The sequence below is a fragment of the Castanea sativa genome, chromosome 11 (assembly GCF_040712315.1).
Source record: "Castanea sativa cultivar Marrone di Chiusa Pesio chromosome 11, ASM4071231v1".
Taxonomy (NCBI): Eukaryota; Viridiplantae; Streptophyta; class Magnoliopsida; order Fagales; family Fagaceae; genus Castanea; species Castanea sativa.
The window spans coordinates 32,675,859-32,694,264 of NC_134023.1; the positions used below are offsets into that span (position 1 = coordinate 32,675,859).

At 34.8% G+C, this 18,406-nt stretch overlaps 2 protein-coding genes across 4 annotated transcripts; one reads left to right on the top strand and one right to left on the bottom strand.

The window, feature by feature from the left end:
- Positions 1 to 1,769: 1,769 nt before the first annotated feature.
- LOC142615089 (uncharacterized) lies at positions 1,770 to 12,611 on the top strand. Of its 3 annotated transcripts, XM_075787778.1 has the most exons (14): positions 1,775 to 2,117; positions 3,215 to 3,273; positions 3,649 to 3,757; positions 4,410 to 4,519; positions 4,786 to 4,854; positions 6,498 to 7,097; positions 7,563 to 8,098; positions 8,311 to 8,375; positions 8,934 to 9,013; positions 9,545 to 9,649; positions 11,344 to 11,483; positions 11,571 to 11,699; positions 11,890 to 12,042; positions 12,132 to 12,611. In XM_075787778.1, the coding sequence occupies exons 1-14, from the start codon at positions 1,937 to 1,939 to the stop codon at positions 12,277 to 12,279; spliced, it is 2,484 nt and encodes an 827-aa protein (XP_075643893.1). In that variant the 5' UTR covers positions 1,775 to 1,936; the 3' UTR covers positions 12,280 to 12,611. The 3 variants fall into 3 exon arrangements, with proteins under 3 accessions (XP_075643894.1, XP_075643893.1, XP_075643895.1); XM_075787779.1 differs by lacking the exon at positions 12,132 to 12,611 and having other exon boundaries at positions 1,770 to 2,117; positions 11,795 to 11,931; XM_075787780.1 differs by lacking the exon at positions 1,775 to 2,117 and having other exon boundaries at positions 3,233 to 3,273; positions 3,633 to 3,757.
- Positions 12,612 to 14,771: 2,160 nt separating this feature from the next.
- On the bottom strand, positions 14,772 to 18,137 carry LOC142615091 (calmodulin-binding receptor-like cytoplasmic kinase 2). Its single transcript, XM_075787783.1, has 6 exons — positions 17,809 to 18,137; positions 16,867 to 17,111; positions 16,565 to 16,733; positions 16,383 to 16,472; positions 15,963 to 16,264; positions 14,772 to 15,702 (listed from the first exon to the last, which is right to left on the bottom strand). Exons 1-6 carry the CDS (start codon positions 18,038 to 18,040, stop codon positions 15,439 to 15,441), a joined length of 1,302 nt encoding a protein of 433 aa, XP_075643898.1. The 5' UTR covers positions 18,041 to 18,137; the 3' UTR covers positions 14,772 to 15,438.
- Between the last annotated feature and the right edge of the window lie 269 nt (positions 18,138 to 18,406).

Sequence of the window (18,406 nt, forward strand, 5' to 3'; positions counted from 1 at the left end):
TCCACAATCACCTCCTACCCTCTTGCTTTTTCTTTGAACTGCATCAAGATGTCAATTTAGCTAATTAATATAGGCCCTAAGCAACCAAACCCCCTTTAACAGTGGCCATATCTCTCACATACATTTAATCAAACAGCTTTATGGCATACTCAAATACAACAGTTGGTGAAAGGCACATGGAGATAGTAAAAGACCAAGAATTTCATAGAGACCCAACCCAGAAATTAAACCAAAACAAGAATTCCTACCATAAAAATTTGCAAATGGATATTAAAAAAAAATAAAAGTTCCTAGAGGAAAAGGATTTCAATAGCAATACGTAAGAAGGAAAAAGAAAAAAGAAAAAAGAAAAAAAGACATACCCAGATTGAACAGTGCGGCGGAACCACCAAGGTACTGCCAGGACAAGGGCGGCGAGACGGCGGAGAGAAGCTCGGCAGTGGCTCTGAATGACGTGGATTCGCTCTCTCTCTGCCGGACTTGATTCTCTTCTCCTCTTTCCGTTGCATTTTGGACGTTTGGTTATTTTTTTAGGTTTGTATTTTAAAGTCACGTGAGTGACAAGTGCTTATTCCATTAGTGTTTTAACGTGTGACTAACTGAAGTATTGATTTGGTAGTTGTGAATAATTTAAGGAGTAAATTAGCCAATAAAAAAGTTGAGGGGGTCTTTTGTCCAGTAGTTGAAAGTTAAGGGGGTGTATGGGCATTTTTCTTCCTATTTATTGGTCTCACTGTATTATTTCAGCTAACTTTTATCTTTATCTTTAATACTTTCAGCAAAAAAATTTCAGTTTCAGCAAAACAAGTGGATCCCAAACAGACTCTTAATTCTCTTTTAATTTTAGGTTTCATTTCTTGATAAATTGTTAATACAAAGCAATAAATTTATAATTAAAAGAAATTCATTAGAGGAAGGATTCCAATAGTAGTCTAAGTTTTTTTTTTTTTTTTTTTTTTTTGAGAAAGAATGGTAGTCATGTTAGAATTTTTAATCAAAAATTTTTTTTTTGAGGTAATTTCAACTTATGGTGTCTGCTCTTGATAATAGCTCTTTATCATCAGACTAAGACACCAATTGATTTTTGATGTGGGCAAGGATTGAACCTCAAACCTCTTATTCAATCATCAAAAATTTACTAGTCGATCTAACTAGAACCCACTTATTAGTCAACTTAAAAATCATAGAAAAAAGGAAATAACAACAACAAATTCTTTTTACAGGTAATCATATATCATAAAACTATTAACAAAAAAGCATATAGTAACGTATTAAACTCATATGTTTATCCAAAATAATTGATAAAGTAGTACGTTATAAAAAAAATCATAAAGTAGTATAGTAAAGTCAATAATAAGAACAACTAAGGTATTGCTTTTTCTTTTTTTTTTCAATTTGCTGCAATAAAAAGTAATCTCTCTTATACTTTTTCACTGTTGCAATCCTTGTCAAAAGATAAACATGAGTCAAAATTCGATGTCTATGCTTTCCACGAGAAAGCCTTTTTTAATTTTTTAATACTATGAATTTCTGAAATCTCAAAACAAATAAAATTATGAGTTTGTTTCTTGACTTTCTGTTACTGAAACCAATGATTAACAAATAAACCTCAAACAGCAATTTTTAATTTCAGACCCAACATAGTGAAACAATAAATTAAATACCTTAACTAGCTTCATCAACACAGGTCCACGTGGTCAACTTGCACGTTTCCTTGATTTTACATGAAGAAAGCTTTATTACAAAAATTCTTTTCATTTTCCTAAAACAACCTTCACAATCTCACACACCAAAAAAAAAAACAAAACACATACACGGAACATACAATTATTACACATCTCTATTCTTAAACCCCTTTAACTTTCAAAGCCAATTGCTTTTCTTCACGAAAATATATGCTGTGTGCTACGAGATTCATCCAAACCAATAATACTAAATGGCTATTCATTCGATTCTGTGCTCTCCTTTCAATCTGATTCTCAGTATTTGCGTGCTCTTTTCTTGTTGTTTTGGCCTCTGTTATACTTATGACCAACTGGGTTACAACACCTTCACTGTATCCAGCTTTAGCTACCCTCAGACAACGCTCAGGCCCTTCGATTTGCGCTATATTAGAGGTCTGTCTGCCATTTCTCAATGACTCTTTTGAGTATTTGATTCATTAATCTGGTTTTTTTGTTGTTGCTATTTTTCAGTGGTGTTTGGACTAATTCTCAATTACCCCTTTGAGAATTTGGATCATAAGTTTGGTTTTTCATTGACTGTTGAAGGATTATGGGGTGTAAAGATTAATGGGTTTTCGTCAAAATTTTGAATTTCGTGAAGGATTAATGGAATACGTAGAATTTTTTTAATATTATGGTTGTTGTGTTGTGTATATGTTATTAATGTTACAATTCTTGATTTTTAGAATTAATTGGCTGTAAAAATTGTGGGGGACCTATATTTAATGGGTTATGGACAAAATTTGATCTTTGCTAATAAAATTAATGAAATTTGAATTAATTAATTATTATTTTTTTGGTCTTATTTGCTGATGTTGGTGATATAATATATTCTTTATGTTTTACATGTTGTAGTCCTAGCAGAGGTGAAATATACGTAACAGTCACTGAGAATGTTTTTATTTTAGTAACAAAATTGACGAAATTATTGCAGAATTGTGTATCATAACTTCATCTTAGATGAGATCATATATAAGACAAATTTAATGCTTATACTAGGTTCAGAGTTAATTATTTTAGAAGCAACATTTGGTCGGTATGTAACCATGTTTTGGTGCTGCATGACAATATGTCTTAGTATCAGAGTTAATTTGGTCCTGTGTGCCTGTGTCACAGTTATATTGGTGCCAGAGTCAATTTCAATTTTGAGGGTTTTCATGACCTTATTGATTGTTTCATCATTATCAAGTTTTATATTTCCTTTTTCTTTCCAAATGCAATAAGGAATGGGCTTTGCTTCAGATGTTTTCACTTTGTTTCTTTTGTCAATACCTACTTACTTCTATTGGGTTGAAGTATTTACCTACTTCCTGTTATTGAATTTAAAAAAGATATTTTTTTGTGTCATGGTTAGATTTATGTGTTCAATCTGTCAATTCTCAATTACAAAGGCAAGATATTGACTTACTCAAGATGCAAATGCCAACTCTTTTGAAAAATCTACATTTTGTACAGTAGCTTATTGATCTTGCTGTTTTGCCTTGTTCCAGTTGATTTGCCATCATGGTTCTCTTCATTATCTATTTCATTGATCTCGGATGTAGACCTTGTAAGTATGCTCAAGTTTATAGAGTTAATAGAATTTTTTTTTTTTAATAATTCCAACATCCATTCATTATAAGTTTTTATCAATTACTTGTCTTATGATGTTTCTGTTGTATGTGTAACTTCTTCCATAAGACGTTTGTCTAATAGCTGATTCTGAAATTGAGGCTTGTTTTCTTGTTATTAAGTTTTTCCAATTCCATTATGTTCCAATATATCTTGTGCCTATGTACTCTTCTTTTGTCCTAAAGTAGAAATCAGAGTTCTGCTCCAAAAATTTTCCTTTAAAATTTAGGGAATTGCAGCAAATCATTTATCAAATTAATGCATTATGAATAATTTGCCTCTCTCATTTGCTTATAGTCCAATTTGTTTGCAGGATGCTGCTAGCTTAAGGAAGACTCCTGAAAGCGCACTTCCAATAATTTGCTTCAGAGATGGCAGTCCCCCACTGCCAGATGTCTCAAATACTTCTCTAAAAGATCTAGGTACTGCAGATGAAAGTGGTTGAATTTCTTCAACTGAATCTTAATTAAATACATCTGTTCATCCACTTGAATTTATTCAACTCTGCCTGTGGGCTGTGGCTGTGCTTAGTGTCATATATTTTGTTCACAGCTAATCCCATGCCTGAAAAAAGGAGGGTTGCAGTAGGTTGATGGCCAATGTAAATTTTAGTCACTCCATTATGAATGGTTGGCCGACCCCAAAATTTTGGGACTAAGGATTTGTTGTTGTCATTGTTCATCCACTTGAATCTTGTTTTTCCATTCCAGTTTATAGGCTTTATATTCTTTGAGGTTATGCTTTGAGCCAATATGCGTACTTCATATGAAAACAACCTTACAGTTAACAAGGGACCACCAAAATTAATTTTCTTTTTATCTAGTAGGGATTAATGACTGAGTATTCTGCTTGCTGCTTTATGACAGTAGTTTTTCTCAAATTACTTACCATTTGTAACAGTTTCTTTGGGTTAGGGAACACCCAAAGTAGCTGCTTTTAAAACTCTTTCTTTTTGTCTACTTGCTTTTGGTTTTGAATCAATTAAGAATTCTGGTCGACTTATTTTTCCTTCTGGTAACCAGTCTAACCAGAGTATCTTTGCCAGCAGTTAAAAAAAAAATTCTTCTGTTGCAGTGTTAGTTCCCATCTCTAATTATTCTTTTGGAGGAATACACGCTTTTCAGAAGGTGGAGCAGTGTTTTCCTATGCAGAAAAATATCGCAATGAAGTTCACAAATGAGCAGGTCAATCTCAATCTCATTTACTTATTATTGTACATTTCTTCTTGGATGCTTAAATAAAATGTTCACACTATATTTGTCTTTTTTAATAAGTCTGACTGACATGGTGTCACGGTTTTCCACTTACGATAATCCATGATTATTGTCAGGTGGTTTTTTGTCTTATATATACATACTTTGTAAAGGGTGATTCATTTGGTGCAAGGAATATTTCAGAATGTATATATATTCTGGTTGATAGCAATAATATTTATGAAGTTGTTCTTTAGATATCTCCAGGAGCTTGGTATTTTGGTCTTTTCAATGGCATTGGACGTACAAGGACACAATCAAAGATGGTATAGTTCATTCCCCTTCAGTTTACAATTTTTGTCAACTTCTTTTCTCAAAGGCTGCTAGTAATGCTGCTTTGTATCTGATTATATTGTGTGAAGGAAAATACTTTAGTTAAATAGCAGTTCTTTTTATATTTTCTTCTAATACATATTGTTGGGAAATTTAGACTTCGGTTGATAGAATTAACAAGTTTTAAACCCAAGTTATTAATTAGATTTATTATGTTTAAAACTTGTTAAAACAAACAAACATCAATATCATGCACAACAGAAAAGTAAATAAGACAAGATATGATGACCCAGGAAAACCAATGAAATAAACTAGTTTCATAGTAAAAAAAACCTGAGGGGAAACCTTCCCGAAAAGCAATTCACTATAATAAAGAGAAGTTTCAGATCTAGTACAAAAACTTTGTCCCTAGATAAACTTACAGCAGAAACCTTCTACCGCTTTAGAACGTCTGAACTCTTCAATATATGAACACCACTCTTTTTGCACGGATCCCAGTACGTGACTAACCAATGATGCACGGCTTCTAGTACGTGACTAACACACCAACTTGAAGAAGATTGTTGACTGCAAAGTTCCTTACTTCATCAACAATGAAGATCAAGAAACACTTGGTTACAAAACCCTAAGGCTCAAAGATACAATAGCTTCTTTCAGAGAGAATAAGGCACTCAGTCACCTTTTGCATGTGTTCTCCTTGTATTTTCTTCTGTGACGGCTTTTAATATAAGCTTTATATATGTCTAAAGTTGTGAGAGAAGAAACCTTACACATACATGTCAGTATGGGCCGAAAATTAGATCTGAAAATCTAAATTTCGTAATTCTCGATAGATATATCTGTCAAGCAGCTGTCGAGACCTCGATAGTAGTATCTGTCAAGTGCTGTCGAGACTTATTAAACCTCGAGAGATAGTATCTGTCGAGAGCTGTCGGGAATTTGTCTAGTTTTAATAAACAACTCTTTTTCACTTGTTTCTTGGTCTAATCTTCATGGCTTTAATACTTGACTTGAACAACATGTTTTTTGAAATATTAAACACATCCTAGATGTACCCAATTACAAGTAAAGTGCGTTTTGTTAAAAGATAAGCCAATACTAAATGATATATGTTCCTAACATGATTCATATATGTCCTAATACGTATAAATCCCACCCAAGAATGGAAGTTGTTAATGCTTGTGATCTCTGTGAGGAAGCCATTCTTATTAATGAAAACTTTGTTAGGAGGAAAGCTGTGGTAATGATAGTTATTGGAAAGTTTGAAGCTGATTTTCTGTTTGTTTGTAATAAGATCAAATGGCATTTAATCTATCGTACCAAAAGTTCTAATATTCTTGTGTAAATTGTGAAGCCCATGGATTCTTTCTACAAGTATTTATCTGAAAAAAAAAAATCAGCTGGTTCTACAAGCTTTACTATTCTAATGGTTGTGCTAAATTTCAATGAATAGAGAATTACCATGGTGCAGAGTGTTGTACACCTTAAATATTGCTGACTTTTTTCCCTTTAGCCTTTTCCAGTCTACCTTGTTTCACTTCTGCAATGAAGAGTCTTAATATCAAATTTCTGGACAGTCATGAATAATGCAATCATTTGAAAATTTAAACTATAGCTACTGCTCTGATAATTGCAGATTGTCCGAGGCCCAACATATGCCTTTAGTGCCAACATTACTGTGGAAGGATGTACAATCCCAACAATGTGGGGCCAGTACTGCAACCAAACAGTTGATCCACTCTCATGTGTTCCATCTGCAGGAAATATTTCGGTAGCCGAGTCATACAACCAAACAAGTAAAAATGTGATTTCCTGCAAAAATAGTTTAGAAACTTCTTGCCTTGGTGATGGTGAGCAAAAAGTATACTCCTTGGAGGTAATGGGAGTGGCTGAAGAGTTAACCATTATGGCAATGAATATTAGATTGAATGTAATGGCAACAAATAATTCTGGGAATTTTATTGGAGTTAATTTAATGTGTTTTGTTCGGCATGGTGCAATTCCTTCCGCAGCACTATATGATAATTCCAGTAACATAAGTAAAGGCCCTTTGTCAATTCGCTCACCAAAGGTTGGTCGTTGGTATATTGCCATTTTACCTGTTAATATTTCAAAAGAACTTGGAGGGACTCAAAACTCAAATACAAAAGTTTGCTATTCCATGGAATCACAAGTGCTTGAATGTCCCATAGGGAAGGCTGGAGCAAATTGTACATGGGAACGATTTGTCCTTCAGGTGAGATTGTTAATGAAAATGCATTTTCTGTCAGTCTTCCTCTATTAAATTTGTGTCTTTAATATGAAAAGCTGGTATAATAGGATGAGAATTTGTTTATAAAACTTGTAAATATGCACTACTGGGTATATGAAGGGGCACATGTATCTCTTCAATGAGTTCCCATCTGGACCCATTTTCTTAGATGATTAGAAAATTCTTTGTTAAGAATGTTTGCGTATAAAGCATGACATGGCTTATAATGCCAAAATATAATGATCATATAGAAAATCATTATAAACAGAATAGGATCAGGATTCTGGCATGCAGATTTCACATTGGAAATATCACCTTTCATATTAGTTTCTTTCGTTTATATTAAGTTGATGAACAACTCATGCCTGTAGTGTCTTCTCTTTTCTTGATGCTTGAAGAAACTTATTCGCAGGGATAACTTATTGACAAGCTGAGAATGGTTGTCTGCAGACGGTGCTCAGGAGAGGTTCAAGCCCCTTTGAATCTTATTATTTGCCAGTCAGTGAAAAAGTATTCTCGAAGTCAGCCAACTTCCCTCTTGAACCCCTTCTAAGTAACTCCTCATATGGTAAAAAACCAGATGATATTTGGACTTACTTTCTGTTGGAAATTCCTCGTGGTGCAGCTGGAGGAAATATACACATCCGACTAACATCAGATACGGAGATAAATTATGAAGTATATGCTAGATTTGGTGGATTGCCATCTATTGATATATGGGACTATTTTTATGCAAATAGTACAAGAAGTAGTGATGGCTCCATGTTTTTCATATTGAATAATTCCAGCAAAGAAAAGGTTGATTTTTATATTTTATACGTTAGAGAAGGAATTTGGGGTTTTGGATTGAGACAGCTTAACACTAGTAGTGGTGCTTCCAAAGATGAGATAATCATGTCCATTTCGCTTGAAAGATGCCCCCAAAGCTGTTCCTCTCATGGTGAATGCAGACTTGCTTTTGATGCAAGTGGATTAACATCATACAGGTCTTATGTTCAGCCTTCCCCTTATTATTTTTACTTTATCTGTATTGTTTCTCTTTTGGTGGAGATTATACATGGCATTCTTTGATTACTCTCTTTTCCCAAAAGCATTATTGCTGTTATGATTTCGGTGCTCACTTATGGAGAATCAGAAATTGCTTGTCTTATTTAAGTTTCCTCACTTTTGTAATTGGGTACTTTTTTCCTTTCCTCAGCTTCTGCGCCTGTGATCGAAGGCATGGAGGCTTTGACTGTGGCATTGAAATTGTATCACATCAAGGTAAATGCTGATACAAAGTAATTTAAGACGATGTTTTTGTAATTGGTCTTTGATAATTATGTTGTTAATATTACCTTGTCTGTTATTGGTAAATTTTTCACCCCTTATGTTGTACAACCATTTTGCTAAACTTTCAGGCGGTTGTTAAAATCAATATATATATATATTCCGACTGTCCCTGCAATGGGAAGTTGCCAAAATTTTCTAATTTTGACCCTTAAAATTTTGTTGCAAAATTTTCTAAGTTGCGGTCACTTCGATACTACTATGTAGTTTTTTATAGTCTTCAAAAAAGCTGTAATCATTTGGTCCAGTTTTCTGGTATTCTAGATGGCCACTTTCTTTTCTTAGAAGGTTTGTGATATAAAAATTTTGGTCTTCTATTTCGAGACATTGACCCCTGAATCATCTGGTCTAGTTTCCTGTTAGTCACATTCCTTTTTTGTCTACTGTTTGGTTTACAAAAATAATCTATTTGCATATGAATTTTAAGCCAGAAGTTAGTATCCTGATATTCAATAGTTTTTACTAGATTCTCTTGCCTAAAAACTGTTGTAGGGCATATATGGCAATCGTTTTGTCTTATTGCGTCAAATGCGGCCGCTGTACTTCCTGCCTTTTGGGCCCTTCGACAGAAGGTAATGCTTTTACCTTATTTTTGGATTAGATTGAAACAATTAAGAACTTCTAACAACAAAGAATAGTGATAGGTTTTGTTGTATATCAGAATCTTCCCGTTTGGTTATGCAACAATATCACTGCTCTTTCTTAATGTTATGATGGCTGTCATAAGACTGTTTAACTTTAAATTTGAGCATAAATTAGTGGAAGATGTTTACTCTAATAAAGACAGACAATAGAAAACTCTTGGTCAAGGGTGAAGTGTAAGGTCATGGATGCATTTCCTTACACATCGGTGAGCTATCTACTTAAATGAAAGGGGGGAAAAGTGAAAACCAAAAAAGTTTTGAAACAAAGTAGAGATTAGTGACATTGTAGAAATCTCAAGGAGGTCAATGATATGTCCAGTGATATCATGGGAAGTTATTCACAACTCATATATGTACAAACTGATTGAGCAATTAGGGAATGTTCAAGCAATCCCAATCAGCCTACGCATTTCTTTTGACCTCTTATTTGCCAAATTGACAACATCTTGTTTTATACAGGCATTAGCAGAGTGGGTGGTGTACACAGCTAGCGGAATTTTGAGTGGCTTGTATCATGCTTGTGATGTAGGCACGTGGTGTTTATTAACCTTTAATGTCTTACAGGTATGAATTAATCCTGAATTATTTTCTCTTTCCAGGAACTTTAGTTTCTAAAAACTTTAGGTTTTACAAAGATTTAATCATTTATTAGGTTGTACAAACCTGTGCACACCATTTCAAATTTAAAGGTCTATATGACTTTAAAGTTGAAAAACAAAAAAAGACAACAATGGACACCAAAAGCCTGCAATCCATTGGGAACAATGTCAATACATCCAATGGCAAAGCCACAAGTAGACAGGGGCATGGCCCCATCAAATGTTGGATAGGATCTTTGGATACATGTGATACTCAAAAATGTTACTTAAAAGATATTGAACATGGACCCCCCCCACCCCAAAAAGCCCCACCCCCTCCCAAAATAGGAAAAATTTTCTGTAGAAAAATTTAAAGTTGTTGATTTTGGCTCTACTTGGATGAGCTTATTTTCTAGGTTATTTTGTTTATTTGGCTAAAAACAACTTTTAAAATCATCACTACTTTCTAGTTACAACTGTATTTTTAAACTGCTTATTTTTTAAGCAAAAATGAGCCAATGAAAATAAGCTCATCTAAACACATCCTAATCATGTAGTTTTAGAACATTATTATCCCAAGATACTCATTAATTTGTCATCATAACATAGATGTCATGTTAACTTTTTTCCAAATTAGAATTGAAAAAACCAGAAATTTCATGAAAAAAGCTTCATCTTTCTCCATCTTTGTGTACTTATCTTCACATTTTTTTAAGAAGCGGCAGCACAGATGTATGATCGTGCCAATTTCGTACATGGACTATTTTCAACTTCCCTTGTTTTTGTTTCAGATTGAGTTTTCAATTCATTCTTTGATTGAAGTTTCTATATTATACTGTTTTGATACTGCTTATAGAAGTGCAAAGGGTGTTCAAGAAACTGCAGCTTCGACCACACAGACTACGACTGCACCAGACCAATCGCTTCTGGTGGTGGTCAGTGGCTATTCTTGCTACACTGACAGTAGTTGGTGTGGTCATCAGTAAGGTGTTTGAAAAGCCGACAGAAACCCCACCAACTGCCTAATATATATTTCCCCTCAGGCTCTCCCCCTGGCAGGTGTTTTGTATCACTCTCCACCTAACACGACCACACATTTGCCACAGATTGGCGTTTTCCCCAAACCAAGCTCAGATTGACCGCAACAGATCAGCGAGTCTCATTGCTGACAACCCAAGCCTAGAAATCCACATGCTCATCCACCATCAACCTCCACCACCACATAAAATGTAGTCTGACCTCTGCTGATCTGTTAAAAAAATAAAATTATTTTTTTCCTATTGCGGAAATTGGCTGACTGCACTGACTGTGTAAACTGCCACAGCTGACCTCAGCTTTCTAAACTTTCTGGTGTGGTTGTATTTTTTATTTTGGTGAAACCGACTATGTCATTGCTTGACCACAGTAATGACCACCCTTAGCAGAGTGGGTGGTGTACATACCTGTATGAATACATAGGTAAATACATACATACATATGTGTGTGTAGTTCTAGTTATAAATTATTGGTTCCACAGCCAAATACATTCTCACTCAAGGTGCTTAGAGAATTGGGCTTTTAGCAAAAGTGATCCAAATTTTGTAAAATGTTGTAAATTTTCTATTATGTTATTTTAAATCTCTCTCTCTCAACAACTTTAACATGAGATAGTATTGATTTGTTAAATGAAAAATGTTTCAGTTTATGGACTTTTGGCTCTCTTTCATGGCTGTGGTGAGTACTTTTGTGTACCTAGCTACCATTGATGAAGTTTTTAAGAGGGCTATTCACACAGCTGTAGCTATCCTTACTGCCCTCATGGCTGCAACAAAGGCAACCAGGTAACTGATGCTGGTAGACATTGTTCTAATACATATAATATAAGAGTTAAGAAAATTATTGTTGGAATTTAACTATGCCAACTGCAGGTCTTCCAATATTATTATTGTGATAGCAATTGGAGCTTTGGGTCTTCTTATTGGATGGTTGATAGAGCTCATGACTAAGTATAGGTCATGCTCCTTTTCAATGGGGTTTGATTTTAATATGCGTAACAGGTGGGTTCTTTTCCTGACCAATCATGAAGTTTTAATTATATAATGGTCACACATTAGATATTTATTTATATTATTATACGCTACACATGCTACAGAGTCACTTGTGTGCTTGAACTGATGAAACTCGTAAGTATCTGTGATGGATAATCCATTCCACTCTCTTCTAAGATGAGGATGTTGATTGCTGCAGATGGCAAACCCTTAAAGTATGGGTCCAAAATCTTATCAAGACACTTTTTAGACGGTTCCGCTGGATGTTTGTGCTAGCAGGGTTCACTACATTAGCCTTTGCAGCAATAAGCTGGAAACTGGAAACCAGTGAAAGCTACTGGGTTTGGCACAGGTATAACAATGTTAATAGAATCTCTCTCCCTCTCTCTCTCTCTCTCTCTCTCTCTCTCTCTCTCATGTGGTGCATTAAATGTTTTGCAGTTTGTGGCACGTGAGCATATATACGTCTTCCTTCTTTTTTCTTTGCTCAAAAGCAAATATTGTAAATAGTGAGAATCAAAGTCTCCCAAATGGAAATTATGAGTTAACTCGGCAAAATTCTAGGGACGAGGAAGTGAGGGGGAATTGAATTCCTAGCAAAATTAGTTACTGTAAAAGTTAGGTCTAATAAGACGCTTTTAACTGCATCAACAACTACAGCAGTTTATTGTAAAATCTTCTTCATAAGGTTTGTTCCCACTTTTTTATTTTGGAAAATAGGTTTTGTTCTTAGATATTGATCTGTATTTGCATAGGTAGGATTAAAGAACCGAGCCAGGGCAGGAATGTTATTATTTCAGGGAGAGAATAGGACACATACAAAGATGAAGTACTGGTCATTGTAATCTTAAGGGTTTGACAACATATATTTCTTGTAATTTTTTAAAGGCTTAATAACAGAAGCAGCATTGATTTGATTAATCTTGTATTGTGGGCTTGTTTCTTAATTGCTTGCAATGTAACATATTTGTGATGTAAACCATTATAATGACTGTGGGCTTGTTTCTTAATTGCTTGCTATATCACATATGTGTTCATGATCCAATACTAAGGTCAAAAGCTAAAAAGAACATATATCACAGAACTCCTAAGGTGACAAAGAACACAAGCCATCATCACTTGATCTATAAATTCTTGGGGGAAAAAAGGGCAAAATACAACATAAACTTTGAGTCGAAATCAAATTGACACGCTAATCTTGTAATCTGAAATTAAGGATCCGTTTAGTAATGTTGTTTAAGTATTATGAAAATACATGTGAGTGAAAAAGTGTTGTGTTATTTAAACAACGAAAACTGTTGTTGAATACCCTACCAATCCCCTAAAGACCTTGAACTTCGAGAAATGTCTAATTGATCTTTCTGTCGAATTTCTAAGTCACTCCCATTTTTGTTTTTAATAAAAATTTTAATTTAGAATGTATTTTAGTAAAAAAATATATATAGTTTTAAACTAAACTTTAATTATGAATTTTCTTTTTTTTCTTCAGTCTGATCGTATTCCCCACCCCCTCTTCTCTCTCTAAAAATAAAAATAAAAAGGTCTACACAACACTCCCTTTCCTCTCTTTTTTTTTTTTTTTTTGGTTTTGGGTCAAGTCCTTTTTATTTAACAAGAGACACAACATTACTTTCGACAATAACCAGTCACTCACATACATCCACATCTTCGTTAATGGCCAGCCTTATTGCTTAATAATAAGTCGTTGCAAACTCCACTAAATGAGAGACTTCCTTTTTTGTTCATGCCCACACTTCACCCCTATGATTCTTTACTCACCTTGATTTTTGACTTACATTGGAGTGGGGATCTATATCGAGGAACTACATTTTTTTTTTCTTTTTTGCTCGTCATTTTTGGTGTGAGACCTGCAAAAATTTGGGAAGAAGAAATATAATTTTAAGCTTTAAAAAAAAAACAATAAATTTGTGTTGACTTTGTTATAGAATTTCCGGTAGAAAATAGCTACAACTTTCTCTAGCGAGTGAGTTTAAGCTAAACATGGGGTTTAAATCATATAGACATGGAACACTATAAAGAATATTATTACCACATGCTTGAACTCACCCTAAAATTTTGAAGACATTGAGTTTAATATAAAACAAACAAAGAACTTTAGTGATGGAAGGTGAACTTTTGGGATTTCTCCTTTTGCTGAATTTCTGAAGTACCAAAGAAGTTGTGCACTCCAACAGGAGACAAATATACTCTTGCTTCTTATAAGAACTTAACGATGGCTTCATCTTTTGTGAGGAGTATCAGGTTATCAGCTCGCCCCAAGTGACTGCATGCATAACAAATAGTGATGACCTACTATAAATTGTATAAAAACAAAATGAAAATTTAAATTATGAGATCGCTTAAATTAGTGGCTTATCACAAAGTTTTGGCCAAAAAGAATTACTTGATTACTACTTTGTTTTTTAGAATACTTTATTAATACTTGGGAAAAAAAGAAAAAAAGAAAAAAAAGGGTCACAAACTATTTTATAAGATTTTTACAAATTTTTATTGTAGTAAATGATCATTGATTCTCATTTGAGCCATTTCACTAATATCAATTTTTGTTAAAAAAACTATAACTCTAGCATTTTCCATAGAGTAGAGACCATTTTAGTAAGAAAGTTAGAGAAATGGATTGATAGAAAATTAGTATATATTTCTTTTGTTGTGTAAGAAAGAAAAATGAAAGGAAAAAAAAATAATTTGTAAAAATTTATTATTATATCCCTATTATATGACAAATATTATATATATATATATATATATATATATATATATAATTCAATTATTACAACACAAGTGGGAAAAGAAATTTGAATCTTAATTTTCCACTTAATATACATCAAATATTATCATCCTCTCTCTTTAAAGTCTTACCAGACAAGTCATACTTTTTTTTTTCTCTCACTTTCTCTCCTTTTACTTCTTTCCTAAAGTGACTGCAACAAAACACACGCAGCTGTTCACTTTTGACTATGCATGTCGGTACAAAATGTCGCAAAAAGGAACTGATTTCTATAGATGAGAACACTGTAGTGGCCTATCAAAATTGCTGATGGGAAAAAAAATTATAATTATGTAATGTAAATATTAGCACTTTATTTTTTATATTTCCCTTCCTTCAAATCAAAGTACGACTTCTGGAACACGGAAAAATATGTTTTGGCCCCCAAAAAAAACGCGTCTTGTTTTTTCCTCTTTGGAAGTCTTCTTCTTTCTGCTGTCCTCTTCGGGTCAACCATCAAAAAACACCGTCAGATGGAATGTAGCACCCAACCCCATACATGAGTTTTTGAAGAATTACACAACTAGCTATTGTAATATTACCTAAATACAAATATAGACCTTATCAATGTTCTTAGATTCCTTTGAGAAGAATCAAAACAATAAACACAATTCATCAAAAAGAAGTACACACAAAGGTGGGAGGAAGTAGAGCACTTCCCCCATCTCAAACTAAAATTTCCTATACACAAGCCAAATCTAACGAACAAATTATAAACAAATTCCCTCCATATTTTCTAGCAACAATTGAACCTTTTTCCCAGCATTGTCTATGGATGCACTTCTTCAAGGTTATTGACTTCATCCTACCGTGAACCATCTTGATTCGAATACTCCACTTGCTTGGTTCCCCCTGCTGGGTTTTCAATCTCTACTTAATTCCATTTATCCATCTCTGGTTCAAATGTGAATTCGTTGACGCTCACTACTCGCACCTTAGAGATCTTTTATACTACTTCTCTCATTGCTCTCTTGTTGAAGTGCTCCTCATGGAATAGGATGAGAGTGAACGGCCATCTGAAACTGATAACTCCCTGTAATCCTTACGGATACTCCAGAGTATCTCTGCACACCTCCTCATGCTAGGCCGATTCTGTCTGCGCGGAGCCAAACATTGTAAGGCTAGTTCTAGTATCTTTTCAATGGCCAAGTTATTTGCAGCATCGCATTCCAGCTTTGGGTCCAATGTTGTAATAGCTTCTCCATCAGTGAACTTCTTCATGGCCTGAACTTGACATCAAAGTCGCATTAGGGAAAAGAATTTTCTTTCTTTTGTAAAATTTAATCAACCTATCCAGTTAAAAGATAGAGTTGGATAATTGTTGCAAAGACTAGGTGGGAGGCATTTGATCAACGTGTGAACACAATCATATGGATTTTTGTTAAACAGGTCAAGAACTTACTTACTTTTACCCCCTTTTCACAGAAAGTTATGGATTAATACGGATAATGACCAAAAGAAAAGATAGAAATAAAAAATCATACCCATTTTGCCGTTATCCGCTCCTTGAGTTCTCGTTTTGGTTCAATTGGACGTCTGCCTGTAACTAGTTCAACCAATAACACACCAAATGAATACACATCGCTTTTCTCAGTAAGTTGATAGGTTCTGAGGTACTCAGGGTCCAAGTAGCCAGCAGTTCCTTTAACTTGGGTAGACACATGAGTAACACCTGAATCACTGTCAGCTGCCAGTCTAGCAAAACCAAAGTCAGCTACCTTGGCTCTAAGGTTTTCCGTGAGGAGAATGTTGGAAGATTTTATGTCTCTATGAATGATAGGGCGATCTGCAAGGGAATTGACAGAAAATCCTGTTGGACCTCTCGAAATAGCTTCTACACTCTCTAAGGCAAACAACTTGAATTTTGACAAGACAGATGAATTAAGTCACCCCTAAAGGTATACCTGTATACATATGAAGATAGGTGATGGCATGGGCCACATCAATTGCAATATCTAGCCGTGCAGCAAGGTCCAGAATATTGCCATGAATACCTGCATTAGTTCTCCAATCAGATTTCAGGAACTCAAGGCAAAACACACACACAAAGAGTGAGTGGAAGTAAATCCACACGAAGAGAACTCACAATCCAAGTGTTCTCTGAGGGTTCCATTGGGAACATACTCCACAACAACAATCCTTTCATCTCCGTGCTCCAAATATCCATAAAACTTGACCAGATTCAAATGCTCCACCTGTGCCAATGTTCGAATCTCACTCTGGAATTCCACTCCCAAATGCTTATCATATACACTCTGCAAAGAAAAGAAAGGCAAGCAAGTACTTGTTAAAGCTCTATGTCACACATTTTGTTGACTTAAATGTGAAGTCCCATAAGTTTGTGTCAGACCCAGAAATTGGAATTATCCTAAACAACTCTCACCGAACCTTCTTAGCACGTTTTACGGCAACTAAGGTTCCATCTTCAAGTCTCCCCCTAAAGACTGTCCCAAACCCGCCTTGTCCGATCTTAAAAGATGGGGAGAAATTCCTCGTGGCCTTGAGGATTTCCTCTATGTTGAATTTTACGCTCCCAGGCTCCCGCTCATGTGTTGAGTTATTTGCAGCGGCATAGACCCCTCGATTAGAACCACGTTTTCTCTCACTTCCAGCTCTTGAAGCATCCGATACAGCTGAGAAAGCAAGCAACAGATAAATAGTCTATTGAAACATCCCACAAATGCAAATGAATATTGATTTAACATAGCACTCACAAATCCATATTATTCATCAAATATGCCAACAATAAAAACAACGAGCAAACAAAAAGCTAATACTAGTTCCTTGTGGATTCCCTCTGTGATTTAACAATTTTCATAAATTGAGAGTAAACTACTTATTTTCAATAGATGGAGAGCTTATCACAAATGATTTGAAGGAGTTTGGCTATGTATGATAAATGAATAGAGCAACCTGATCAACTCAGGTTTTAAACGATAAAAACTATTATTGATTATCTCAAAAGCTCAAGCTGAATGGGCAGTACGGTGGAGACAGGATTTGAATCCAGACAGACATCCTCTGACACCATGATGATAAATTTTCGATCGTTCCAGGAAAATGTCAGTTGAATAATTAAATCTAACAATAAACATAAACGTCTTAATATTAAAAACAACAAACAAAAAATAAAAACAAAAACAAAAAAATAGTGTTTTATATTCCTCAGCTCTCACAGTATTCTCAGCAACCAATACAAACTTCCGGATTCGGATCATGAAGATCCAAAACCGGTAAAAGCTGTGAAAGTTGACTCTGTTTCTTTTGACCACATATATATATATATATAGTAGAAGAAGTTGAGAGAAAATGGAAGTCAGTTTAGTTTACCAGGTTTGAATTCGTCAGAGTCAGCGAAGCTCTTAGCGGAGCTCCTAGTATCCACGGGAGGAGTGAAGCAGGAGACGAAGACTCCGGCGACGGAGCGTGCGGCGGAGGCGACGGAGCTCTTGGAACTGGAGGAGCTACGGGCGGTGGCGGTGGAGGTGTCGGAGTATACGGAAGCAGGCGAGTAGGGAACGCTCCTTGAGCCCGTCGAGCTAGAGTTCCGGCCCCCGTACATTGAAGCCTTTTTAGAGAGAGAGAGAGAAAGAGAAGTAAATGTTGAGGATTGGAGATATGGCGGGTAGTTGAGAGTTAAAAGACTTTAGAGAGAGAGAGAGAGAGTTGAAGTTGAAGGAAGACTTTGATTTCTTTTTTTATTATTATTATTTCTTTAAAGGTGAGGTGTGGCTAACGTGCACTGAAGGTGTAGGCTTCAGTTAACATTCAAGTATTCAACCATACGTATCATAAATATGGTTTTTTTTTTTTTTACTTTTTATAAAGTGAAGTTGAAATTAGTGAATCTTTTAAGTTAGTTTTTTTTTTTTTTAATATAGTTTATCGGTGGTTTTGTTTTTTTAGAGGGAGTCAATCACTTCAATTT

Excerpts from the sequence above, each read along its gene's own strand:
- LOC142615091 (XM_075787783.1), bottom strand. The coding sequence starts at position 18,040 with ATGTACGGGGGCCGGAACTCTAGCTCGACGGGCTCAAGGAGCGTTCCC. Across the intron at positions 17,112-17,808 it reads CTCTGACGAATTCAAACCTG|CTGTATCGGATGCTTCAAGA; the intron begins GTAAACTAAACT and ends TTGCTTTCTCAG. Across the intron at positions 16,473-16,564 it reads CCTCAGAGAACACTTGGATT|GTATTCATGGCAATATTCTG; the intron begins GTGAGTTCTCTT and ends GAACTAATGCAG.
- LOC142615089 (XM_075787778.1), top strand. The coding sequence starts at position 1,937 with ATGGCTATTCATTCGATTCTGTGCTCTCCTTTCAATCTGATTCTCAGT. Across the intron at positions 3,274-3,648 it reads TGATCTCGGATGTAGACCTT|GATGCTGCTAGCTTAAGGAA; the intron begins GTAAGTATGCTC and ends ATTTGTTTGCAG. Across the intron at positions 9,014-9,544 it reads TTTGGGCCCTTCGACAGAAG|GCATTAGCAGAGTGGGTGGT; the intron begins GTAATGCTTTTA and ends TGTTTTATACAG.